The sequence below is a fragment of the Oncorhynchus kisutch genome, linkage group LG6, assembly GCF_002021735.2.
Source record: "Oncorhynchus kisutch isolate 150728-3 linkage group LG6, Okis_V2, whole genome shotgun sequence".
Lineage (NCBI taxonomy): Eukaryota > Metazoa > Chordata > Actinopteri > Salmoniformes > Salmonidae > Oncorhynchus > Oncorhynchus kisutch.
This window is the reverse complement of record NC_034179.2, coordinates 16144778-16172671: the sequence shown is the minus strand read 5'-3', so window position 1 is coordinate 16172671 and position 27894 is coordinate 16144778. Positions and strand designations below refer to the sequence as shown.

At 42.7% G+C, this 27894-nt stretch overlaps 1 protein-coding gene and 2 long non-coding RNA genes across 3 annotated transcripts; 2 read left to right on the top strand and 1 right to left on the bottom strand.

The window, feature by feature from the left end:
• Window positions 1-1344: 1344 nt before the first annotated feature.
• Window positions 1345-18801, top strand: LOC109892397 (fructose-1,6-bisphosphatase 1). The gene is made up of 8 exons (XM_020484898.2): window positions 1345-1648; window positions 3251-3413; window positions 3492-3584; window positions 16799-16939; window positions 17354-17491; window positions 17669-17788; window positions 17993-18177; window positions 18576-18801. The coding sequence occupies exons 1-8, from the start codon at window positions 1479-1481 to the stop codon at window positions 18589-18591; spliced, it is 1026 nt and encodes a 341-aa protein (XP_020340487.2). The 5' UTR covers window positions 1345-1478; the 3' UTR covers window positions 18592-18801.
• Window positions 18802-19087: 286 nt separating this feature from the next.
• On the bottom strand, window positions 19088-23228 carry LOC116374350 (uncharacterized). Its single transcript, XR_004210195.1, has 3 exons — window positions 23078-23228; window positions 21739-21859; window positions 19088-21546 (listed from the first exon to the last, which is right to left on the bottom strand). It is a non-coding gene; the product is annotated as an uncharacterized LOC116374350 (long non-coding RNA).
• On the top strand, window positions 19240-27014 carry LOC109892398 (uncharacterized). Its single transcript, XR_002255618.2, has 3 exons — window positions 19240-19366; window positions 23860-24085; window positions 24257-27014. It is a non-coding gene; the product is annotated as an uncharacterized LOC109892398 (long non-coding RNA).
• Window positions 27015-27894: the final 880 nt, after the last annotated feature.

The following is a 27894-nucleotide window of genomic DNA, read 5'->3' as shown; positions in this document are numbered from 1 at the left end:
CTTGCTGTACAACCCTTTTCATGAAACTCAAAACTACACAAGAATATATTTATTCTGAAGGCTTTGTCAACAACAGAAAAAGCAACACAAAGGAGGTTTGAAAACAGTTCAGATACTCCACTAGAATCTGGTCTTTGATCCTTGCACGCTATTGGCTCTCAGCCGTCACCTGCTGAGAGCCAACTCTTGTTGCGAAAGCCCCTCAGACATTTTTTCCAAACTTGCGTAATAAAACCATGTAACCCTACCCAAATAAACTGATCTTACCTGACTGTGTTAGTCATTAGCTTTCATCATTGCTTTTCACACACAGGGTTTGTGTCTGAATTGAAATGGCAACCTATTCCCTATATAGTACACTACTTTTGATCATGGCCCATACAGCTCAAAAGTAGAGCACTTATGTAGGAATTAGGGTACCATTTCAGACACACAAGGATAAACATCTTTAAAAAGTGGAGCAGCGACAAAAAGAACACATTGGATTGACCTATGACCTGTACTTTAGACTCAGCTTTTCTCAGGAACATGCACAGAATGCATGCTTACCTTACAGAGCTGATAGCCAGCAGCTCATAAAATAGTTATTGATATTATAATATTATTGATTCATATTTTCAATAATAAATTATTTATGATAATCTAGGCTATTATACCAATATGCTGATCTCTATGTATTTTCATCATGACAGATTTTGCACCTGGTTTCTGTGTAGTATCTCTGGTACATTTCATCACTTGTCAGACTGGTTTCCCAACACTAAATGACATAAGACCCCACCAGACACCAGAGACACTGAATATCTGAAACCAGCTACAGAATGGTTTCTCTCATAACATTTGTACATGTATTGGATTCATAGCCTGTCATTATATTGTAGGCTAGGCCTAAAACTAGTTCTCTCATTCAAAATTGATCTAACTGCACACTATCCGCATTCTCCATTTTATCTATTTATGGATCATGTAGGCCTATCCAATGGATGGCCTATATAGCATGCTGACAAGTCTCGTTCCATTTCAGCCAGCATCATCCCTTTACTACTTAATTGTTCACTAATCTGAAAGCCAAATGCCAAATGTGGATAGGTGAAAGCAACCATATTGAATGGCCATTGGCCAGGTGCAGCCATCAACATATTGCTTACCAGTCCTTTCAGATGTGAAATCCCCCCCAAACGGGTTAAGGAGAGAATGGGTGGAGTAAATGGACAGTTTGGAACCAAGTCAACATTTTTGCTAACCTGTTTATACCTCTCAGCCAGTGCTCAACCACGCCCCTCCCGGTGAAAGGCCAACTGTGATTGGTTCAAACACCTGCACACCCTTTAGTTCAAACACCTGCACATCCTCTCAACTCTTTAGTTCTATTTTAACTTTAGGGTGAGGTTTTGAGGAACTCATCTGTTCCGGTCCCCCAATCAGCAGGAATAGGTCGCGCAGCAAACAAGCTCAAAGAACCAGTACAGTTCGTCACCATGTCCGAACGATGCGCGTTCGATACTAATGTCGTTACCCTCACGAGATTCGTGCTGGAGGAGGGAAGGAAGGCGAAGGGAACGGGAGAACTGACCACCCTCCTCAACTCTATCTGCACAGCCGTTAAAGCTATCTCCACCGCTGTCAGAAAAGCTGGGATAGCCAACCTGTAAGTTTATGTGTATGCATGTGAAAGTCTTGGTGTCCATTTAATTGGTCCTGTGTTGCTCAGTTGGTAGCGCATGGCGCGTGTAACCCCAGGGTTGTTGGTTCGGTCCTCACAGGGTAAAGTAGGAAAATGTATGTACATTAAATGACAATGTAAAATGGCGACAGATTAACATGAGAATATTTATTAAAAAGCCACATGGATTTTAATATTTTTTTTCCACCAGAGATGTTTCCATCAAATTGACTTGTTGCGGATAAAAGGCTGTCCATGACGACGTAGTGTACATAAAATACATATTGCGGTTGAATTGCCATATAAGCTACCCAAAAATAGTGGTAAACTCCTTAATGTGCAAATATTGATATAACCATCCTATCTAAATAAATGTGGAGTCACGTGATATGTTGTGGTCCTCCCACGACAACTCGGGAAAGCATGCAGTTGATTTAACTTCACAGGGCGGTGAATGGAAAAGGGGATGAGCTTGATGCTCCTTTCCAATAAATAGAGGGTCTTATTCTGGTGGCATGATGGTGAGTGCTTGGCTGCCGTTTTACAAATAAAAATAATATTGCTCTTCTCTATAATAATCTCATAATGTAGGTAGCCTACCTACACTGTATCAGCGAGCTGTTGGTTAAAGCACATGAGCCAACACCAGAATGGACACATTTTCTATATAATGAAACAGTTTTTTATGTGATGGACAGAGTTTAAAATGTGATGGACAGCCATTTAACTAATTTGTATTATTGGTACATGGGAATTTAAAGGCAAAGTTATTTGTATGTGCATTACGTCATCACGCACAGCATTTTAAACAGTTTGTTTTAATGGAAATAACATCTGAGATTTTTGAATATTTGCATAAAAATCTGTCACATTGGATGGAGAACTAGCTAGTGATATGGTCTGTCAGTGATCAGTTTTGTCGCATCATGATGCTGCAGAAAATGTGAGTTGTGGATTCTTATCCCCTCTGTGCTGTATGGTAATCACAAAGCACTGGCAATAAGTGAATGATTATATCAATAGCAGGGACCGTCCAACCAACCAACCATATGCCGGGTAGGGAGACTAAATCAAATATTTACCTAGTCGGATATTATGCATGAGTCTGACAGTCCAGCTAATCAGGTAATACTGTTGTCAACTTCGACTCGGGTCAATGTCCATCCGATTCTTTCTTTGGACTCAATGTTGTTTTCATAAATGCAAGCCAGAGCTATTGTAATGCAATAGGCTACTCCCAAAACATTCATTTCCTCTTGAGACATGTCTATTGTCTTCATTAGGAGGAAGTGTAGGCCTATTACCTATTTATTAGGAATTTAATGTCCTCCATTGTCAGGAGTTTCCTTGATTGACAGTCAATGATGGCCAAAAGATGGTATCACTCTCTGTGCCCTGTGAGTTGAACCAGACACTGCATGCCCACTATCACAGAGCCACCCTAGAAACACTTTACCCTTGTCCCTCCCTCCTTCCAATTGTGACAAATAGGCCTACTATGGTGATATTACTACTCACATGTCTGCCCCCTTCCCATCTCTCTATCCCTTCCTTCTTTCTCTCTCCTCTTCTCTCCCTCCCCTCCAGCTATGGCATTGCTGGGAGCACCAATGTGACTGGTGACCAGGTGAAGAAGCTGGATGTTCTGTCCAATGACTTGGTCATCAACATGATCAAGTCCTCTTTCACCTCCTGTGTCCTGGTGTCAGAGGAGAATGAGAGGGCCCTCATTGTGGAGCCAGAGAAACGGGTAGGGGTGTGTGTGGTCCAGATTGAAGTTGAGATATGTCTTGTAACATCAATGTGACAACATCCTCTTGTTTCACAGGGAAAATATATTGTGTGCTTCGACCCACTGGATGGCTCGTCAAACATTGACTGTCTTGTATCAATTGGAACAATTTTTGCCATCTACAGAAAGGTTGGTGACTCTTTTGATATTATTCCTCTACGAAGCCCTTAGGCCCAAGGCAAAAAAAATGTACTAAGTTGTTCAAATGAAATATTGTTGTTCAAACAAGTTACTAAGTCGTTTGAACAGGTGATCTCGTTTGAATGACTCAGCTGTATAAGGAAATAAGCAAACAGGAAACCACTCACCCAGAGGTGGCGCTCCTAGTGGCCAGAGACTTTAATGCAGGGAAACTTAAATCAGTTCTACCTCATTTACATCAACATGTTTAACTTCACTAGGGCAGGGGCACTATTTTCACCTCTGGATGAAAAGCTTGCCCAAAGTAAACTACCTGCTACTCAGGCCCAGAAGCTAGGATATGCATATAATTGGTAGATTTGGATAGAAGATAGTTTATAGTTTCCAAAACTGTTAACATAATGTCTGTCAGTATAACAGATCTGATTTGGCGAAAACCTGAGAAAAATCTAACCAGGAAGTGGGATTTTTTTATGTTTCTAGTTATTCTATTGAATGCCATTACAGTATCCATTGACTTAGGACTCAAATTGAACTTCCTATTGCTTCCACTAGATGTCAACAGTCTTTAAGAATTGTTTCAGGCTTGTATTCTGAAAAACAAGAGAGTAGACCACTCTGAATGAGTGGACCCTACAGTGTCCCAGAGGTTTTTCATGCGCGCGACAGAGTGCGCCTTTCTTGTTTACCTTTTATATTGACAACGTTATTGTCCGGTTGAAATATTATCAATTAAGCTAAAAACAACCTGAGGATTGATTATAAACATCGTTGGACATGTTTCTACGAACTTCACGGATACTATTTGGATTGTTCGTCCGCCTGTTGTGACTGTGTTTGAGCCTGTGGATTACTGAACTAAACGCTCTAACAAAAAAGGTTTTTGGATATAAACAGGGACTTTATTGAACAAAACAAACATTTATTGAGTAAATGGGAGTCATGTGAGTGCAATCATATGAAGATCATCAAAGGTAAGTGATACATTTTATCGCAATTTCTGACTTGTGTAACTCCTCTACTTGGCTGGTAACTGTTTGTAATGATTTGTCTGCTGGGCGCTGTTCTCAGTTTGCGGACGACAGTACAGTGGTAGGCTTGATTACCAACAACGACGAGACTGCCTACAGGGAGGAGGTGAAGGGCCTCGGAGTGTGGTGTCAGGAAAATAACCTCGCACTCAACGTCAACAAAACAAAGGAGATGATTGTGGACTTCAGGAAACAGCAGAGGGAGCACCCCCCTATCCACATCGACGGGACAGTAGTGGAGAGGGTAGTAAGTTTTAAGTTCCTCGGCGTACACATCACGGACAAACTGAATTGGTCCACCCACACAGACAGCGTTGTGAAGAAGGCGCAGCAGCGCCTCTTCAACCTCAGGAGGCTGAAGAAATTTGGCTTGTCACCAAAAGCACTCACAAACTTCTACAGATGCACAATCGAGAGCATCCTGTCGGGCTGTATCACCGCCTGGTACGGCAACTGCTCCGCCCACAACCATAAGGCTCTCCAGAGGGTAGTGAGGTCTGCACAACGCATCACCGGGGGCAAACTACCTGCCTTCCAGGACACCTACACCACCCGATGTCACAGGAAGGCCATAAAGATCATCAAGGACAACAACCACCCGAGCCACTGCCTGTTCACCCCGCTATCATCCAGAAGGCGAAGTCAGTACAGGTGCATCAAAGCAGGGACCGAGAGACTGAAAAACAGCTTCTATTTCAAGGCCATCAGACTGTTACAGCCACCGCTAACATTGACTGGCTGCTGCCAACATACTGACTCAACTCTAGCCACTTTAATAATTGAAATTGATGTAAAAATGTTCGCATTGAGCTAAAGGGTAGAGCCGCCGCCTTCAAGGTGCGGGACTCTAACCCGGAAGTTTATAAGAAATCATGCTATGCCCTGCGACGAACCATCAAACAGGCAAAGCGTCAATACAGGGAAAAGCGTCAGTACTACACTGGTTCCAACGCTTGTCTTGTGTGGCAGGGCTTGCAAACTATTAGACTACAAAGGGAAGCACAGCCGCGAGCTACCCAGTGAAACGAGCCTACCAGACAAGCTAAATCACTTCTAAGCTTGCTTCGAGGCAAGCAACACGGAGGCATGCATGAGAGCATCAGCTTTCCTTACGACAGTGATCATGCTCTCCGTAGCCAATGTGAGTAACACCTTTTAAACAGGCCAACATTCACAAGGTTGCGGGGCCAGATGGATTACCAGGATGTGTGCTCCGGGCATTTGCTGACCAACTGGCAGGTGTCTTCACTGACATTTTCAACATGTCCCTGATTTAGTCTGTAATACCAACATGTTTCAAGCAGACCACCATAGTCCCTGTGCTCAAGAACACGAAGGCAACCTGCCTAAATGACCACAGACCCGAGGCACTCACGTCCGTAGCCTTGAAGTGCTTTGAAAGGCTGGTCATGGCTCACATCGACACCATTATCCCAGAAACCCTAGACCCACTCCAATTTGCATACAGCCCAAACAGATCTACAGATGATGCAACCTCTATTGCACTCCATACTGCCCTTTCCCACCTGGACAAAAGGAACACCTATGTGAGAATGCTATTCATTGACTACAGCTCAGCGCTCAACACCATAGTACCCTCAAAGCTCATCACTAAGCTAAGGACCCTGGGACAAAATGCATCCCTATCCAACCTGGATCCTGGACTTCCTGACGGGCCGCCCCCAGGTGGTGAGGGTAGGTAACAACACATCTGCCACGCTGATCCTCAACACTGGAGCCCCCGGGGGTGCGTGCTCAGTCCTCTCCTGTACTCCTTGTTCACCCACAACTGCATGGCTAGGCACGACTCCAACACCATCCAGTAAGTTTGCAGATGACACAACAGTGTTAGGCCTGATCACCGACAACGACGAGACAGCCTATAGGGAGGAGATCAGAGACCTGGCCGGGGAGTGCCAGAATAACAACCTATCCCTCAACGTAACCAAGACTAAGGAGATGATTGTGGACTACAGGAAAAGGAGGACCGAGCACAACCCCATTCTCATCGACGGGGCTATAGTGGAGCAGGTTGAGAACTTCAAGTTCCTTGGTGTCCACATCACCAACAAACTAGAATGGTCCAAACACACCAAGACAGTTGTGAAGAGGGCACGACAAAGCCTATTCCCCCTCAGGGAAATGAAAAGATTTTGGAATGGGTCCTCAGATCTTCAAAAGGTTGTACAGCTGAAACTGGTTGCATCACTGCCTGGAACGGCAATTGCTCGGCCCCCAAACGCAAGGCACTACATATCTACATGTACGTACTACCTCAATCAGCCCGACTTACCGGTGTCTGTATGCAGCCTCGCTACTGTTATAGCCTCGCTATTGTTTCTTTTTCACTGTCTTTAACTTTTTTTTATTTCTTTACTTACCTATTGTTCACATAATACCTTTTTTGAACTGTTGGTTAGAGCCTGTAAGTAAGCATTTCACTAAGTTTGTTGTATTCGGCGCACGTAACAAACTTTTGATTTGATTTATTTGGTATTTTCTCTAAGCATAACTTGTTACGCAGCTTGTCAGACCGTGTAATGGTTGCTGCAGCCGTTCATTTGTATTTATACAACTTTAAACATAATACATTCTCAACAGATTTCACAACACATCACTGATTCCATGATTATTCATTGACTGTTCTTTGATAACCTAAAGCAGGGCTGCTTCTGAATGCCATAACTTTTAAGTGAGGAGCAGAGCGTAATTCGAGCAGATCCCTCTCCTGCTCCAATTTTGCTCTGGTACTGCTCAGCCACAATTTATCACTCTTCTTTATCGCTTCTTACTGGGACCCTATCCACAGTAGCCTATATCTAGTTTACAGCAGTGGTGTAAAGTACTTAAGTAAAAAATACTTTAAAGTAGTTTTTGGGGGTATCTGTACTTTACTTTCCTATTTATATTTTTATATATTTACTCGTTACATTTTGAATGCTTAGCAGGACAGGAAAATTGTCTAATTCACACACTTATCAAGAGAACATCCTACTGCATCTGATCTGGCGGACTCACTAAAGACATGCTTCGTTTGTAAATGGTGTGTTGGCGCATGCCCCTGGTTATCCATAAATAAATACAAGAAAATTATGCCTTCTGGTTTGCTTAATATAAGGAATTTGAAATGTATACTTTTACTTTCGATACTTAAGTATATTTAAAACAATGCTTAGACTTTTACTCAAGTAGAATTTTGCTGGGTGACTTTCACCTCTACTTGAGTCATTTTCTATTAAGGTATCATTTCTTTTACTCAAGTATGACAATTGGGTACTTTTTCCACCACTGGTTTACAGTGCCTTCAGAAGGTAAATCAGACCCCTTAACTTTTTCCACATTTTGTTACTTTACGGCCTTATTCTAAAATGTCTTACATTTATTTTCCTCAATCTACACAATGATAAAGCAAAACAGGTTTTTAGAAATGTTTTTTTGTTGTAAATTAGCAAACTAAGTATTCAGACCCTTTTACTCAGTACTTTGAAGCACATTTGGTAGCCATTACAGCGATGTGTCTTGGGTATGACGCTACAAGCTTGGCACACATGTATTTGGGGAGCTTCTCCCATTCTTCTCTGCAGAACCTCTTAAGCTTGATGTCTTGGCTGTGTGCTTAGGGTCGTTGTCCTGTTGGAAGGTGAACCTTCGGCCCAGTCTGAGGTCCTGAGCACTCTGGAGCAAGTTTTCATCAAGGATCTCTCTGTACTTTGCTCCGTTCATCTTTGCCTCGATCCTGACTATTCACCCAGTCCCTGCCGCTGAAAAACATCCCCACAGCTTGATTCTGCCACCACCATGCTTCACCGTAGGGATGGTGCCAGGTTTCCTCCAGATGTGACGCTTGGCATTCAGTCGAGTTCAATTTCGGTTTCATCAGACCAGAGAATCTTGTTTCTAATTGTCTGATAGTCTTTTAGGTGCCTTTTGGCAAACTCCAAGCGGGCTGTCATGTACCTTTTTTTTTACTGAGTGGCTTCCGTCTGGCCACTCTACCATAAAGGCCTGATTGGTGGAGTGCCTCAGATGGTTGTCCTTCTGGAAGGTTCCCCCATCTCCACAGAGGAACTCTAGAGCTCTGTTAGTGACCAGCGGGTTCTTGGTCACCTCTCTGACCAAGGCCCTTCTCCCCCGATTGCTCAAGCTCTAGGAAGAGTCTTGGTGGTTCCAAACCTCATCCATTTAAGAATGACGGACAATTCCTTTGACCTCATGGCTTGGTCTTTGCTCTTACATGCACTGTCAACTGTGGGGCCTTTTTATATAGACGTGTGTGTGCCTTTTTCAAATCATGTCCAATCAATTGAATTTACCACAGGTGGACTCCAAGTTGTAGAAACATCTCAAGGATGATCAATGTAAACAGGATGTACCTGAGCTTTTTTTTGTCTCATAGCAAAGGGTCTGAATACTGATGTAAATAAAGGTATTTCAGTTTTTATAAAAAATTTGCTTTGTCATTATGGGGTAGATTGCAGAGTTTTTAATACATTTTATTATTTTACAATAAGGCTGGAATTTTAAATCTGGAAAAAGTTGAGGCCTAAAGACACGGTATACTCTACTTTCTAACATTAGGATATGTAGTTTCTATTTGGAAGGACTTCAAATATATAAACAAATGTTTTAGGTAGGCACTACATAGGCTACTGTCAAATGTATTTGAGTTTTCCTTGGAATAGAATCACCATAAACAAATGTAATTAAGCTAAAATATCAGAAATACATTTACATTGGAGTCATTTATCAGACGCTCTTATCCAGAGTTACTTAGTGCATTCATCTCAATGAAGTAACTCGGCGAAGTCAGAGCAAGAAAGAGGGAAAAGAGTCAAGTGCAAGTGTTAGTTCACAAAATTATTTGTTTGTGTGGGGGTTTGACATCGGAGGGGTTGAGTGCTTGTTTCTTGAGGAGGGGAGTGACTCAGGCCATTTTGAAGTCAGAGGGGATGCAGCCAGTGGTCAGGGATGAGTTGATGAGTGACGTGCGGAATGGAAGGTCTCCAGAGATGGTCTGAAGGAGGGGTTAGGGTCGAGCGTGCAGGTTGTCGGGCAACCGGACCTCACTAGTCGTAAGATTTCTTCTGGCGTGAGAGGGGAGGAGAAAAAGGTCAAGGCGTAGGGTAGTTATGTATGAGTGGGACCAGTTGATTTCAGTAGGCTGAGTGAATAAAGAGCGGATGAAAAGAAGGTTGATGACAAAGTGGTTGACAAAGTTGTCGGTGGGGGGGGGTGTAGGATTAAGGAAGGAGGGAGGAGAAGGTGAAGAGTTTCCTAGGGTTGGAGGCAGAAGCTTGAAATTTAGATTGTATCTGCTGCTAAAGCCACTTTCTATCAGAGGAAGAGAAGGATGATAGGTCTTCCGGAAGTTTAGTTTAGTTTTCCTCAGCTGACTGCAGCCCTGTTCTTTTAAGGTTGCACGGAGGAAAGGGGGAAGTGCGAGTTATAGGCTGTGGAAAGGGAGGATGGTAGGCTTGACGAGGTAGAACCAGAAGGGAGAGATTTAACAAAAGGGAGAGATAAGAGAGAAGATTATGATGGCGGATGAGATTAGTAGGCGAACAGCCTCAAGTAAAGATGAGGTCAAGCGTATTGCCTGCCTTGTGAGTGTAAAGGGTGCGGTCAAAAGAGGCAAGGAGGGAAAGAAATGAATCGAAGGCAGACGTCGGGAGGTTGAAGTTGCACAGTACAAAGAGCGCTGAGCCAACGTCAGGAAATGAGCTTATCAAGGTGTGAAGCTTATTGATGAACTCTCCAAGGGAACCTGGTGGGCGATGGATGTCCACTCAAGCTTAACATTGTTGTCAAGTGACAGTAACCGCATGGAATTCAAATAAGGAGAAGGACAGGTGAGGGAGTGAAGAGAATCTCCATTTAGGAGAAATCAGCAGCACTGTGCCACCACGGCAATGAACCGATGCTCTCAGACTGAGAGAACTTTCCGGTGAAGAGAGCAGCTGGAGTAGCAGTGTTCTCTGGGGTGATCCATGTCAACGTCAGAGCCAAAAAGTCGAGGGACTTAAGGGCAGTATAGGCTGAGATTAACTCTGGGTTCTTGACCACAGCAGCGTTTGGAACTGCTGGTCTGAAGAACAATAATTCGACGTGGGTTGTGCATGCATGGTACACTAAATTAGAAGGGGTTGCAGCCAAGGGGTGGGGAGCGTCTGTAAAGCCTGCAGGGAGAGGAGCGAGCAGGGATAGAAAACGCACATAGTTGCCAAAGCTACAAAATAACTAAATGAGAAAATAACTGTAAGATACACAAGTGGTTGGGAGCCTTCCTTTCTTTCCTTCTTGGAATAACTCTGCATATGTCACCAATTGCCTTTCCAAAAAGAATATATTTTTTTGTTGTAGGGAATTTTGAGGGGGCATATCTTTTACGTAATGGTGGCGCTCTAAACATGGTTAAAATCCCATAGGAACACAGCCATTTTAAAAGCGCAGGGCTTGTGCAACGTTCCATGACTACATTTTTTTGTCTTACAGGAATGATATACATACATATGAGGAGAAAGCTGAAGTCGTAACCTTTTCACGGATGTAATATGATCTTGTCTGATTTCGAGTTTGTCCACTAGATCACATGACGTGACTTGGCCACTTGAAACCAGATACGTCTGTCTGGTTTGATCTGGTTTGGGTAGTACTTCACTGTGCGAAAATAACAAGCATACAGGTGAGGTAAACATCAATATTGTTCCCATTGGAAACGAGTGAAAGTTAGTTAGTTTGATGGATGGATGCGTTCAAGGTAATGTCATGTTAAATGGATTACATTATGACGACCACCAGGGTGTACCCTTTCTGTGCATACAACATGTTTGTACTTTTGGTGACTTGATAGTCAGTCTGATTTGCTCATGTATTATTTATAGATTTTCTGTAAAACAGTATATTGAATTTGTGGAGAGCGTGGGAAATGCACAATACACATGTGAAACTTGTTGGTGCCTGCTTCTGTGAACAAATCACTTGACCGCTGCAGTTTGAGATTTATTCCCTTTTATTTATGAAAAGAAGCTGATACTAGCCTTTATTATTTAAGATGTATTTATTATAGTCTAGTTAATAAATCAATGTATGTTTCTATTAAAATACATTTTACAGTAGTCTTTGTATTGCTTACCAAAAACATCTGTTAATACATTTGAAGTCCTTAAAAAAAAAGACATATCCTGATGTTAGAAAGTAGAATATAAACACAACAGGCAACAATTTCATCGATTTTTACTAAGTTACAGTTCATATAAGAAAAACAGTCAATGTAAATAAATTCATTCAGCCCTAATCTATTGATTTTTACATGACTGGAAAAACAGATATGCATCTGTTGGTCACAGATCCGAAAACCAGTCCGTCTCTGGTGTGACCACCATTTGCCTCATGCAGCGCAACATATCTCCTTTGCATAGAGTTAATCAGGTTGTTGATTGTGCCATGCTGTCCCACTCCTCTTCAATGGCTGTGCGACATTGGTGGGAACTGGAACACACTGTTGATGCAGAGCATCCCAAGCGTGCTCAATGGGTGACAGCCACTGCTTGATTCGTATGCAGGCCATGGAAGAACTGGGTCATGTTTCAGCTTCCAGGAATTGTGTACAGATCCTTGTGACATGGGGCAGTGCATTATCATGGTGATGGTGGCAGATGAATGGCACGACAATGGACCTCAGGATCGCGTCACGGTATCTCTGTGCATTCAAATTTACATTGATAAAATGCAATTGTGTTCGTTGTCTGTTGCTTATGCCTGCCCATACCATAAACCCACCATGGGGCACTCTGTTCACAATGTTGACATCAGCAAACTGTTCGCCCACACAATGCCATACACATGGTCTGCGGTTGTGAGGCCGGTTGGACATACTGCCAAATTTTCTAAAATGACACTGGAGGTGGCTTATGGTAGAGCAATTAATGGTAAATTCTCTGGCAACAGCTCTGGTGGACATTCCTGCAGTCAGGATGCCAATTGCACGCTCCCTCAACTTGAGACATCTCAACTTGAGACATCTGTGGTGTTGTGTGATACAACTGCATATTTTTTATTGTCCCCAGCACAAGGTGCACCTGTGTAATGACGGTGCTGTTTTATCAGCTTAAAATTGAAAAGCTGAAATGTCTTGTCAATAAGTATTTAATTCCTTTGTTATGGCAAGTCTCCAAGTTCAGGAGTAAAAATGTGCTTAGCAAGTAACATACTAAGTTGCATGGACTCACTGTGTGTAATAATAGTGTTAAAATGATTTTTGAATGCTACCACATCACTGTACCCCACACATACAATTACCTATAAGGTCCCTCAGTCGAGAAGTGAATTTCAAACACAGATTCAACAACAAAGACCAGAGGTTTTCCAATGCTTCGCAAACAAGGGCACCTATTGGTAGATGGGAAAAAAAAATGGAGACAAAGCAAACATTAAATATCTCTTTGAGCGTGGTGAAGTTATGAATTACACTTTGGATGGTGTATCAATACACCCAGTCAAAGAAACTCCAAAAATGTGGCTAAGAAATTAATTATATCCTGAATACAAAGCATTAGGTTTGGGGCAAACATGACATTATCACTGAGTACCACTCCTCATATTTTCAAGCATGGTGGTGGCTGCATCGTGTTACAGGTATGCTTGTCATCGGTAAGGACTTATATATATTTATAATAAAAAGAAGCGGAATAGAGCTAAGCACATGCAAATCCTAGAGGAAAACCTGGTTCAGTCTGCTTTATAACAGACACTGGGAGACACTCACCTTTCAGCAGCACAATAACCTAAAACACAAGGTCCCAAGACGACATTGAATGTTCCCGAGTGGCCTAGTTACATTTGACTTAAATTGTCTTGAAAATCTATTGCAGACTTAAATGGCTGTGTAGCAATGATTCACAACCAACTTGACAGAGCATGAAGAATTTAAAAGAATGTGCAAATATTGTACAATCCAGGTGTGCAAAGCTCTTAGACTTACCCAGAAAGACTCACAGCTGTAATCGCAGCTAAAGGTGGTTCTAACATGTATTGCCTCAGGAGTGTGAATACTTATGTAAATTAGATTTCTGTATTTAAATTTCAATACATTTGAGCACATTTCTAAAAACAGATTTTCACTTTTGCCTCTTAAGGATCCGCCCCTTTTTTTCAATTTCTGTCTAAAATGACATACCCAAATCTAACTGCCTGTAGCTCAAGACCTGAAGCAGGGATATGCATATTCTTGTTACCATTTGAAAGGAAACACTTTGAAGCTTGTGGAAATGTGAAATTAATGTAGGAGATTAACGCATTAGATCTGGTAAAAGATAATACAAAGAAAAAAACATTAAAAAATATATATTTTTTAAATTGTACCATCTTTGAAATGCAAGAGAAAGGGCATAATGAATTATTCTAGCCCCTGCGCAATTTATACTTTGGTGACTAGATGGCAGCACTGTATGTGGAAAGTTATCGAGTGATCCAGTGAAATCTTACATATCTATTTTAAATGTTGTTTCAAGACTAACCAAATGTGCCTAATTTGGTGTGTTAATAATTGCGTACTCTCCTCAAACAATAGCATGGTATTATTTCACTGTAATAGCTACTGTAAAATGGACAGTGCAGCTAGATTAACAAGAATTTAAGCTTTCTGCCCATAACAGATATATCTGTGTCCTGGGATTTTGTTTTGTTTCTTACAACCTCATGCTATCACATTAGCTCAACCGTCCTGCGGATGGGACATCCTGAAGAAGATTTGTCGGGGGGGGGTTTATTGTGTACATTTTGTCAATTTTGAATTCAGGCTGTAACACAACTGTGGAATAAGTCAAAGGATATGAAAACCTTCTGAGGGCACTATATATTATGTAGGCTACAACCTTCTCTGTCTAACGTCTATTGCATTTGCACAAGCAGGATGCAGTCCCTACACTTTGGGAATATTTTGTGTGATGATGTAGGCCAGTCTTTATAGTTGCTGCCATATCTTAGTTCCTGGTAAAATAACACTACTTGACTGCCTGTCTGTCTCCTGTGCAGCTTAGCCAATGTTTGTAATTAAGATGAAAAAATAACATTCAATCACTAATTGGACTGCATGTCTGTGTCTTGCTGCATTCCACCTCTGGGCAGCCGAACGTTCATGTATCCAGACCGGTAAAAGGAGTCTGACAATAGGCAAGTTAATTTTGCATTGCCTGATACCATATATGCTGATATTGTGGCGAGAGGAAATGGCTGCATATAACTCAACAGCTAAGAAGAACATGAAATCGATAGACTGCCTGTCTGTCGTGTTTATGTTTGCAATACTGACAACATTTTGTATGAATGCTTCGATAATGTATTTTGTATAAAGCCCCACTTACATGCTATGGCACTCAGAAACAGCCCTATTTTAGGCTATCAAATAACTGTCAATGAACAATCCTATCAATGGATGGAATCAGTGAATGAATGGCTGCAGCACCCATTACACGGTCTGACAATCTGTATAACAATTGAGGCCTAATTAGACAAAATAACAATTACTCCCCTTTGAACGACTTGTGTTCAAACAAGAATTCCAAGAGGCACATTATAAAAAATGGAAAAAAAGAAATTGCCTTGGGCTTCAGGGCTTTCTAAAATTTATTAAATTGTTTATTTTCCCTCATCAATCTACACACAATACCCCATAATGACAAAGCAAAGACAGGTTTTTAGAAATGTTTGCCAATTTATACAAAAAATTACAGAAATATTACATTTACATAAGTATTCAGTACTTTGTTGAAGCACATTGGCAGTGATTACAGCTTTGAGTCTTCTTGGGTATGACGCTACAAGCTTGGCACATCTGTATTTGGGGAGTTTCTCCCATTCTCTGCAGATCATCTCAAGCTCTGTCAGGTTGGATGGGGAGCTTTGCTGCACAGCTATTTTCAGGTCTCTCCAGAGATGTTCGATCGGGCTCTGGCTGGGCCACTCAAGGACATTCAGAAACTTGTCCTGAAGCCACTCCTGCGTTGTCTTGGCTGTGTGCTTAGGGACGTTGTTGTGTTGGAAGGTGAACCTTCGCCCCAGTCTGAGGTACTGAGCGCTGTAGAGCAAGATTTCATCAAGGATCTCTCTCTGTACTTTGCTCCATTCATCTTTGCCTCGATCCTGACTAGTCTCCCAGTCCCTGCCACTGAAAAACATCCTCACAGCATGATGCTGCCACCACCATACTTCACCGTAGGGCTGGTGCATGGTTTCATCCAGACGTGACGCTTGGCATTCAGGCCAAAGAGCTCAATCTTGATTTCATCAGACCAGAGAATCTTGTTTCTCATGGTCTGAGAGTCTTTAGGTGCCTTTTGGCAAACTCCAAGCAGGCTGTCGTGTCTTTTTACTGAGGAGCAGCTTCTGTCTGGCCACTCCTACCATAAAGGCATGATTGGTGGAGTGCTGCAGAGATGGATGTCCTTCTAGAGTTTATCCCATCTCCACAGAGGAACTCTAGAGCCCTGTCAGAGTGACCATCGGGTTCTTGGTGACCTCTCTGACCTAGGCCCTTCTCCCCCGATTGCTCAGTTTGGCCGGGCGGCCAGCTCTAGGAAGAGTCTTGGTGGTTCCAAACTTCTTCCATGAAAGAATGATGGAGGCCACTGAATTCTTGGGGACCTTCAATGCTGCAGAATGTTTTCGGTACCCTTCCCCAGTTCTGTACCTCCACACAATCCTGTCTCTGAGCTTTACGGACAATTCCTTCGACCTCATGGCTTGGTTTTTGCTCTGACATGCACTGTCAACTGTGGGACTTTTTATAAAGACCTGTGTACCTTTCCAAATCATGTCCAAACAATTGAATTTTCCACAGGTGGAATCCAAGTTTGCAAAAATGTCTAAACCTGTTTTCACTTTGTCATTATGGGGTATTCTTTGTAGATTGCTGAGGATTTTTTACAAATGTATCCATTTAGAATAAGGCTGTAACATTACAAAATGTGGAAAAAGTAAAGGGGTCTGAATACTTTCCGAAGGCATTCTATATTCTGTCTCGGATGTTCCGTAACAGTTCCACACATTTGTTTCGTTCTTATACGGAAACAAAGTGTCTGTCAGATTAGTGTGCCAGTTTCTACTGTAGTTAGTTACTGTTTCACTGTTCTTCTGTTATGTTTGGTAACAACTATCCACGTGTTTGTCTCCCAGACAACAGATGATGAGCCCAATGAGAAGGACGCGCTGCAGTCTGGACGTCACATTGTTGCTGCCGGTTATGCCCTCTACGGCAGTGCCACCATGATGGTGCTCTCCACAGGTCAAGGGGTCAACTGCTTCATGCTCGACCCTGTAAGTTTCAAATCAAACCTAGGGGTGAACTGCTTCATGCTCAACCCTGTAAAATCCAAATCGAACTTTTAAAAAATGTAAAAGTGCATTTTTGAAATAGCAACACTACAGTAAAACTATATCAAATGGAATATAACCAAATAAGAAACCGCAGTAAAAGAACATGTAAACACGTCTAAATCAAATAGTCGATGAAGAGACACAGGCGAGGTGCCCTTCATTGATTTATAGTTCATCCATGAGGTGCTCTTTGATCTTACATTTAATTACTATAGAACAAAAAATAAGGTGATGCTGGATGGTAAACAAAGCCTTTGTGCAAACAAACTTCCAGAAGTAATCAAGACAGTCACATGTAGTGGGAAAAAAGTCAATGAAGTTGCTGAGTCAGGTCCCTGTTCTGTATGTTTTTAGTCTATCGGGGAGTTTATCCTGACAGATAAGGACGTGAAGATCAAGAAGAGGGGGAAGATCTACAGTCTGAACGAAGGCTACGCTCAGCACTTCTACCCAGACATCACAGAATACCTGAAGAAGAAGAAATATCCAGAGGTAATTTACTAACTATACACCTGAAAGGGCTTAAACTATAATTCTGCACCACTAACTCACTCTTTAGGTACTATGAAGTGACCAATGCAGTTAATGAAATATGCCTCGTGGTTGTCTGACTTACTTTTAAATGCACCTATTGTAAGTCGCACTGGATACATTGCTTTTTGTTTCCAGGATGGGAGTGCCCCCTATGGTGGGCGTTATGTTGGCTCCATGGTGGCTGATGTGCACAGGACTTTGGTCTACGGAGGAATCTTCTTATACCCTGCCAATGTCAAGAGCCCCAAGGGCAAGGTGAGTGAGACAGAGCTCTTCAGGTCATATAAACGTTATATATGTATTTTTTTCAAAGTAGATATATGTTACATACAAGTAACCAGAAGTAGAGTGCTGGCTGTGCTCAAACAATCAATGATAGAAGGTAGAATGAACTAGACCATTTCTCGATATATATTGAAGTGACTAACCATTGTCTCTCTTTCACTCCATCCGGTGTAGCTGAGGCTACTGTATGAGTGCAACCCCATGTCTTTCATCATCGAGCAGGCTGGAGGCATGGCCACCACGGGGGAGATGAATGTCCTGGACATCAAGCCAGAGAACATCCACCAGCGAGTTCCTGTGGTCCTGGGCTCCCCTGAAGACGTCCAGGAGTACGTCGCCATCTACAAGAAGACACGCATGTGAGGCTGCGCTGGAGCCTTCTCTGGATCCACCATGACCTGCTTGTCCTCAAGGGTCGACCTTTGACCTGAGCTAGTAATCTTTGTATCATATGAATGGAGCTGTGTATATACAGTGTATCGATCGATCGATCGATCGATCGATCGATCGATCGATCGATCGATCGATCGATCTATCGTTTAGAAGTTGAGGTGATTGGTTGATCAGATAATTGGGGCAGTGCTTTTCTCTGGCTGATCCTTTTGAACAAGCGGAGTAGTATTTTACCTCCATCTGACCAACCAGATCTGGGACCAGAGATACTTCAGGGGGAGAAAGTAGGGAGGAGACTTTCAATGACCTGGGCCTATGTCTTAATAGTTTAAAAGTTTCTTTCCCTATTTGTTTCTCCTTCTAGAACTGTGCTGATCTAGCAAGACAGGATAGGGGAGAGGAGTCCAATTTAGATGATTGGAATGCAACCCTTCAGCGTCTTACTGTTTGGATCCCTGAACTGAGAGACCCCTCATGGACAAATATTAGGCCTACCTCAGCCTTATGATGTAGTATATTGTAGGGTTGTTGTGTCATTTCCACTGGTGGACCTAAAATATATTTTGAATAAAACCCAATGTTAAAATCCCTCCACTTGTTGTCCATGTTGTGTTGCTGACCCACTAGCAGAAGGTGACGTAGTACTCCTTCATAGGCATACAGCATATTACAGTGTGTCAAACCATGAGAAGCTGGTTTCTAATATTATCAACACCAGGTGGTGTAGTGGTATTTCTTTGCTTCAGTTGTCAATCCAAAAACAATCTCAGACGATACTAATTTGTGGTGGGTGCAAAAGGAAACAGCAGGTTATAAAGAACAAAAAAATGTAGAGTAGGCCTACTCATGTAATAACAATTATACCACAGCTGTGTATGTTGTCAATCATGTACATTTGTTTAATTGTTTTATGTTGTACATTTACAGCAATTTTGTTCAGGAAAGTTAAACAAACTAAAAATATATATTTTTAAAGAAGTGAAACTGATGACTAAAAGTGGATGTTTCTTGTCTTGACAATGCTTGGCATGTGATTGTAAATTACACAATATGACACATACATCACTCTGCTCCATCAGCTGACCGAACCCATGCCGCGTCATCCTGGGGCCTAGGTGATGGGGGTTGTGGTCATACAGAACCGCGTTTGGGAAGGTAAAAGAGGAAAACCTTTTCTAATCAAGTAAGAGGAACTATGACATGGTAGAAGAGCAGGAAGACAGCGTGTGCTCTCTTGTGTTCTTAGTGATTAGTCATGTAGCTGAACAAGCAGAAACAATACCCTGTGACAAGCAATCATCACAGCGCTGCTGAAAGTAGGCCTGACTGGACAATGCCTATCGTAGTCATGGAAGCCTATTATCAGCCTATGAATGTGTGATGATAGGGGAAAAGTATTCAAAAAATAGGGGTCCTGTTACCAAGGTGTTATTGATCTTGCTATACAATAGGTTTACGAGTTACTTAGTACCCTACTTGACGATAAGATCTAATCCTATCTACTCTCAGGTGCTTTCTTGTACAACATTACAATACATGTTTGTTCTTTGTGTTGCAAAGGTAAGGCTAGTATTTATCAAGTGCCATTCGCTGGCAAGCAAGACTAGCATAAGAAGGTTTGTAAATGGTGAGGATGGGAGAGGGAGAGTGTATTGGGTAAGAAGAGGAAAAACACCTAGAGTAGCATAACCTTTTCCCCTTACTCATTTCCCCTAGACAAGACGTTGTCAGTCAATCGCACAACATCACGAAAACCACAAAATACCAGTTCTGTTTTGCTATTACAAATACATCCAAACAAACCGTATAGATTGAATTAGTCTTACGTTTCTCTCACTCCTTACTCACAAAGTAAGCAGCAACCACTCCCCCATGGTCAACTTTGTTACCCAAACAGCTCACCATTCATGAAGCACCCACAATGTTTCCCATTCAATGTATTCTGGAGCTCCATGGGGACAACACTCCATTCATATGAATGAGAGATTATGCTCTACTGTATTTGAACTGAATACATTTAAGAACAAAGAGGCCGCATAAGTATCAGTGTCCTGCATAGAAAACAGGTTATTAATCAAAGGCTGTTGCTCTGGCTCTTAGCTGTAATGCCTTTCCTAGATCCATAATGTACTGGAGCCAAAAATGTTTTTAAAGTGTTCAATTATCATTGCTACACATTTGTGACTTTCTCAACATTATAAATGTGTGTGTGTCTGTGTGTATGGACGTGTTTAACTATACTTTAACTATAAGACTAGTAAACAAACACACATTTGTCCAACTGGGGCCATTTTGTTAGTCCCCACATGGAAAAAGGCTATTTCTAGGGCGTTTGTGGTTAAGGTAACGAATTAGGGATTAAAGGTTAGGTTTAGGGTTCGATTTAGAGTTAGGGAAACTAGGATTTGGAATGGGGATTAATTGTGTCCCCCCACAAGATTAGTTAAACAAGAGAGAGAGAGAATGTGTCATAGAACAGAATGTCCTACAAATCCTCCCACGACCATGAGGCATAACAGTCTCTAGATTGGAAGGCTCTTGTCCCTGCATGACCGTACAGCACCTTTACTCAACAAACACTAGCTGCAGATAAAGAATAGTACAGAGGAAACCCTTTCTCTCCAACTCATGTTTTCGCTGCTTTTCACATACAAACTCAGACATTTCAGAGCTCTAGTCTTCCTCAATGTCTTATCACTCTCAGTGGCTGTTGGTGTCAGCTTCACACATAAGGCTCCATTTAAAAATAGACTGTACCTCATGGGTATCATGTGTCTATAACAGTGCTGTAAACAAACAAACTGTAAGCACAAACTGACTTCTTATGTGACAGAGAATGTAGTCTTGTTGATCTTGACCTCATTAAGTAATGCTTCAAATAAACTGAACACTGATGGACAAGGAAGGTCTCTTAATTAACATACTGTTGATTGTGTTAGCAAAGTCACACAAGCTCATGTAGTGAGTGAGAGAGGCTTCATGGCCATAGGGGGCACAGGGGCACGTAACCCACATAGTCCTTTTAAATGTTTTTTTTTAATGGATTGGGACCTGCGCCACTTCCTGTGTGAGGTAGGGTTGTACTCTACGGATGTTGTAGAGCAACCTGCAGTAGCGGGTCACTGCTTTGATGTTTGCAGAGAACGACAGGGTGTTGTCCTGGGTCACGCCAAGGTTCTTTGCACTTTGGGAGGGTGACAGTGTGGAGTTGTCAACTGGGATGGAGAGGGCTTTGAGCTGGCAGGCCTTTCCCGGGAGGAAGAGTAGTTCCGTCTTGTCGAGGTTGAGCTTGAGGTGGTGGGCTGACACCCAAGCTGAGATATGCATGTCACCACCTGGGTGTCAGAAGGGGGGAAGGAGAAAAGTAGTTGAGTATTATCCGCATGGCAATGATAGGAGAGACGTGAGGATATGACAGAGCCGAGGGACTTGGTGTTTAGAGAGAAGAGGATAGGGCCTAGAACCGAGCCCTGGGGGACACCGGTAGTGAAAGTACGTGGTGCAGACACAGATCCTCTCCATGTCACCTGGTAGGAGCGGCCTGTCGGGTAGGATGCAATCCAAGAGTGTGCAGCGCCCTAGACGCCCAGCTCTGAGAGGGTGGAGAAGAGGATCTGGTGGTCCACGGTGTCAAAGGCAGCGATAGATCTAGGAGGATGAGAACAGAGGAGAGAGAGACAGCTTTGGCAGTGCGGAGAGCCTCTGTGACACAGAAAAGAGTAGTCTCGGTTGAGTGACCTGTCTTGAAGCCTGACTGGTTAGGGTCAAGAAGATCGTTCTGAGAGAGATAACATGAAAGTTGATCAGAGACAGCACGCTCAAGTGTTTTGGAAATAAAAACAAAGAAGGGATATACAGGTCTGTAGTTTTTGACGTCAGATGAGTCGAGTGTTGGTTTCTTGAGGAGGGGAGCAACTCGGGCCATTTTGAAGTCAGAGGGGACGGCGATCTGTCACTCAAATCACTTTGAGAAACAGAGCCTTCTAATTAGCCTTCTTACCTAATGAAAGCCTGTATAGTTTACATAACAAAACAATAACTTTACATTCAATATTATTTAGATAATCAAATAGTTTAGGCCTAATTAAAACTTAAATAAACCATTCCCAGAATGTAATATTGGCTGCAAAAATAGGCCACATTTATTTAGTATGCTACTCAAACTTTTACAAGCCGCACCAGTTTACATGGCCTGCATATGGTCTAATGAACAAATTCCTGAATTAAGGAAATAATTTACTGATAAGAATGATCTAAAATAAATAGGCCTACCTGCTTGCACTTTGTTTGCTTGCACTTTGTGCAGGCTGTGTAACCATTTACAGCATGGTTGTTGTTGCAAACTGGGGATTTCACTCGCACAGCACGTTTCCACGATGATACTGTAACCTATACCCTTATCATAACATTTATTTAAAAAAATGCCAAATACAATAGGTGTAGACTTTACCGTAAAATGCTTGCTCATGAGCTCTTCCCAACGATGGATAGTTAAAACATAATACAAAATAGAAATAATAACACAAGGAATAAAATACACAAGCATTAAAAGTATATACAGGGAGTATCAGCACCAGATGAATGTGCAGGGATACGAGGTATTTGAGGTAGATATGTACATTAAGGCAGGGTAAAGTGGCTAGGCAACAAGACAGATAATAATAAGAGTTAAAATAAAGAACAGAGTAGCAGCAGCATATGATGTGTGTGTGTGTGTGTGTGCTGTGTCGGTATGCATGTGTCTTATGTGTGTGGGTTTTTTGTGTGAGTATCAGTGTAGTGTACAGTATAGCTCCACTACAGCCCTGTCAATGTAGATGTGGCATGCTCTCCCTTCTTTATTCAAAATCAGTTCCTTCGTCTTACCGATATTGAGGGAGAGGTTGTTGTCCCACAACACTCCCAAGTCTCTGACGTCCTCCCTGAAGGCTGTCTCATCGCCGTTGGTGATCAGGCCTACCACCGTCGTGTCATAAGCAAACTTTATGATGTGTTGGAGTCGTGCGTGTCTGCTCAGTCGTGGGTCAACAGGGAGTACAAGAGGGGACTAAGCACACACCCCTGTGGGGCCCCGTGTTGAGGGTCAGCGTGGCATAGGTGTCCTTGCCTACCCTCACCACCTGGGGCTAGCCAGTCAGGAAGCCCAGGATCCAGTTGCAGAGGGAAGTGTTCAGTCCAGTAAAAGCAATTTACAGTTTATCTTCCCCCAAAAATATGTCTTGTGGGTTACATACGTTTCCCAAACTCAGGATGCACCCAAGTTGATCACAAGGAGTGCCATTTGCACTGTAAAATGTCTTCTCCTTTGAGTCATAGAAATGGTAATGATAGCTATATGATACTAGAGATGTGTTGTGCTATTTTTATGATTTGGAAGGAAAATTGTTTATAAATGTTAGGCAATATGGTGGAAGCTGCATGATGCACGGAAGTACTGTAATTGTCATATTTTATAGTGTTTGATCATCATTCAGATACACAAACATTCCAACCTATAATCAGGGATTTTTTTATATGCATATTTCCTGTAGACTACACATCTCCAGAAAAGACACTATAGAATACTTTAGCATCATAACTCAGAACAGTAAAGCAAATACAATTCACTACCACTTAATCTACAATATTCCTTTTCACAAACATTACAGGCTAGATAGACTGCTGGATTTCATCTTCAATGCGGTCACCCCCTATCTGTATGTGGAGGAGGTGTGTGAGTTCGCCATCCCAGAACCCCTGTGTGCCCAGTACAAGAGACCTGACAAGTAGGAAGCCATCGCTGGATTTGTGTCCTCCTTCAGCAATCTAGGGTGAAAGTGAAGACTCTGGGCTCAATAGGTTCTTGCACCATAGTCACCGGAAGAGATGGCGTATGTAAGTTTCCAATGCACTGACTAGTTGTTCCATCTTTAAACATCTGTTTATGACCAAGATGATTAATTTAGAGGTGATGCACACATATACACACAAATACATACTCATAAACCTCACACTAAACGAACCTCTCTCTCTTCTCTGTGTCTCTCATGCCCATCCTCGTCCTAGGCCTGTGTGACCACACCAAGGTGTTCAAAGATGGCAGATGCCTGCTGACAGATGACAGTTTTGTCCTGGTGGGCTCCTTCTTGTCCTTCTTCGTCCCTCTCACCATAATGGTGGTAAGCTCAGTTGTTCTCTTCTGGTGTTACTAGCAGAGATGGAAAAGGAAGTGACACTCACCATCAGCGCCCTGCAGACTGACGCTACCATCTGCCTGGACCAGCTGTTCCGGCCCAAGTGAAGTGCCACCCTGACCCTGGGCTTCTTCCTTCGGGTTCTCACTCTCCTGCTCTTCTTCAGGCGTTCACTAAGCCGTGACACAGGAGGGGTTGGCAGGGCAGAAGGCCTCCCAGATTCTGGTCATGGTCTTCTTCCTGATCATGGTCATGTTTTGTCCCTTCGTCGGGGGGGGGGGGGGGGGGGGCTGCTGAGAGTGTTTGTGTTGGTGGCTACCTCTCCTCAGCCTCTGGTATACACTCTGGTCAAAATACAGTGCAGCAGCATTCTCCTGCTACATAAGCTGTCAGTGGTCAGTTCTGGTCTACTCAAGGTGGTGGCTCTCCCATAGACACCAATGCGGCAGCAGCTGGGGCTGGTCTACTTAGCTCATTTGACCTCCACTGACACAGAAAACATTTGTATGTGTCACTTCCTTTTCCATCTCTGCTAGTAACACCAGAAGAGAACAACTGAGCCAATGCTAAAGTATCAGCAACAGCCAAGGGGGCACGCGGAGATACGTTTCCCACCAAAACATTCATACACCTAGCTGGGTACCAGTCTGTTTAGCTAACGTTCCACTACTTGTACTCTGTGTCATGTTTCAATTTTGTTTTGCAATGACACAGAGTTCAAGGAGTGGAATGTTGGCAAAACAGACACCATATACAAATCAACTGTATATTTGTATATATGTCATAAGGCGCTGCTGCGCCTTCTTCACCACGCTGTCTGTGTGGTTGGACCAATTCAGTTTGTCCGTGATGTGTACGCCGAGGAAGTCCTCCTCCCTGTAGGCCGTCTCGTCGTTGTTGGTAATCAAGCCTACCACTGTAGTGTCGTCTGCAAACTTGATGATTGAGTTGGAGGCGTGCATGGCCATGCAGTCGTGGGTGAACATGGAGTACAGGAGAGGGCTCAGAACACACCCTTGTGGGGCCCCAGTGTTGAGGATCAGTGGGGTGGAGATGTTGTTACCTACCCTCACCACCTGGGGGCGGCCCGTCAGGAAGTCCAGTACCCAGTTGCACAGGGCGGGGGTCGAGACCCTGGGTCTCGAGCTTGATGACGAGTTTGGAGGGTACCATGGTGTTAAATGCTGAGCTGTAGTCGATGAACAGCATTCTCACATAGGTATTCCTATGTGTCTCAAGACCCCACCAATACACATTTCTGAATGTTATACTGCATCATGGAAAACACTAGATCCAAAAATAGCTCTGTTTGTTCGGCTAATGACAACAACAAAAATAACATACATATTTATTTACGTACTGTATGTGCACAATCATATCCAGCCATCAACTTTGTCTTGAGAAAATGACTTGAGGCATATTATTTCTCAAGTTCCTCGTTGGGGAACTTGTTGCACCTTCTGGTAACCTGTGGGGAAAAGTATACATTTAATAGGCCACTCAGTTTATAATGACATCTATTTCACATTAAATCAATGATAGTGTATAATATTGAATACAAACGCACACTAGGGACTTCCATACAGCAAAGGTTTTCTGCAGCAGTGCCGGTGGGCTAGTCTGGCAGTGCCAGCGACCACTGCAGAGTTTTCTGAGCAAAAAAATAAACATTTAAAAACTTTTTTCCCCATTGTTGGACATAAAAGACTATAAAAACACCAGGAAATCTTCTCCAAGTGATTTTAATTGAAGAAATCTGTTCCCAAGTATTCTCACGCATAATAGAGACGTGATCGTATATAAATGTAAGCAAGGTTTGAAATTATCTGTTTTGGCTTCTTGTGGTCAATTTGCAGTCTACAAATGATTTGTTCTTGTGTTTCAGCCTCTCCACCATCCGCTCAAGAACAAATCGGCCCACGGCTGAATCTAGTTGATGATCCCTGTCCTAATCTCTGGATTTCACATGATCGGGAATACAGATATGCAGCTGTTGGTCACAGATACCTTAAAAAAAAATAGGGGTGTGGATCAGAAACCAGTCAGTATCTGGTGTGACCACCATTTGCCTCATGCAGCACGACACATCTTCTTCGCATAGAGTTGATCAGACTGTTGATTGTTGCCTGTGAATGTTGTCCCACTCCTCTTCAATGGCTGTGCTAAATTGCTGAATATTGGCAGATACCTTTACGTGTCGTACACATTGATACAGAGCATCCCAAACATGCTCAATGGGTGACATGTCTGGTGAGTATACAGGCCATGGAAGAACTGGGACATTTTCAGCTTACAGGAATTGTGTACAGATCCTTGCGACATGGGGTTGTGCATTATCATGCTGAAACACGAGTTGATGGCATGACAATGCGCCTCAGGATCTCATCACGGTATCTCTGTGCGATCAAATTGCCATCAATAAAATGCAATTGTGTTTGTTTTCCATAGCTTTTACCTGCCTATACCATAACCCCACTGCCACCATGGGGAACTCTGTTCACAATGTTGACATCAGCAAACCACTCGCCCACACAAGGCCATACACGCTGTCTGCCATCTGTCCTTTACAGTTGAAACCGGGATTCATCTGTGAAGAGCACACTTCTCCAGTGTGCCAGTGGCCATCAAAGGTGAGCATTTGCCCACTGAAGTAGGTTATGACGCCGAACTGCAGTCATGTCAAGACCCTGGTCAGGACGAGGAGCACGCAGATGAGTTTCCCTAAGACGGTTTCTTTGATTGTGCAAACCCACAGTTTCATCAGCTGTCCGGGTGGCTGGTCTCAGACGATCCCGCAGGTGAAGAAGCCGGATGTGGAGGTCCTGGGCTGGCGTGGTTACATGTGGTTGTGAGGCCGGTTGGACGTACTGCCTAATTCTCTAAAACGACGTTGGAGGCGGCTTATGGTAGAGAAATTAACATTCAACTCTCTGGCAACAGCTCTGGTGGACATTCCTGCAGTCGGCATGCCAATTGCACGCTCACCCAAAACTTGAGACATTTGTCGCATTTTGTTGTGTGACAAAACTGCACATTTTAAAGTAGCCTTTTATTGTCCCCAGCACATGGTGGACCTGTGTAATGATCATGCTGTTTGATCAGCTTCTTGATTTGCCAAACCTGTCAGGTGGATGGATTATCTTGGCAAATGAGAAATACGCTTTTCGTGCCTATGGAACATTTCTGGGATATTTTATTTCATCTCATGAAACATGGGACCAACACTTGACATGTTTGGTTTAAATTTTTGTTCAATATAGATAGCTATACTATTGACATTGCAAACATAATTTGTAAGCAGTTAGGGAAATACTATTGACATTACTTGAAACAGCAAACCTATCAAAATGAATTAGAATATATTCTCAAACTTCTTAAAGCACTGGTTTATACCTCATTTATCCCATGTAGCAACAGCTATATCAGAGAGTATCTTTAGCTATACAGAGTTACAATACCCTATCAGTTACCAAGTGATAAATACAAAACAAACCACATACAGTATCTGTC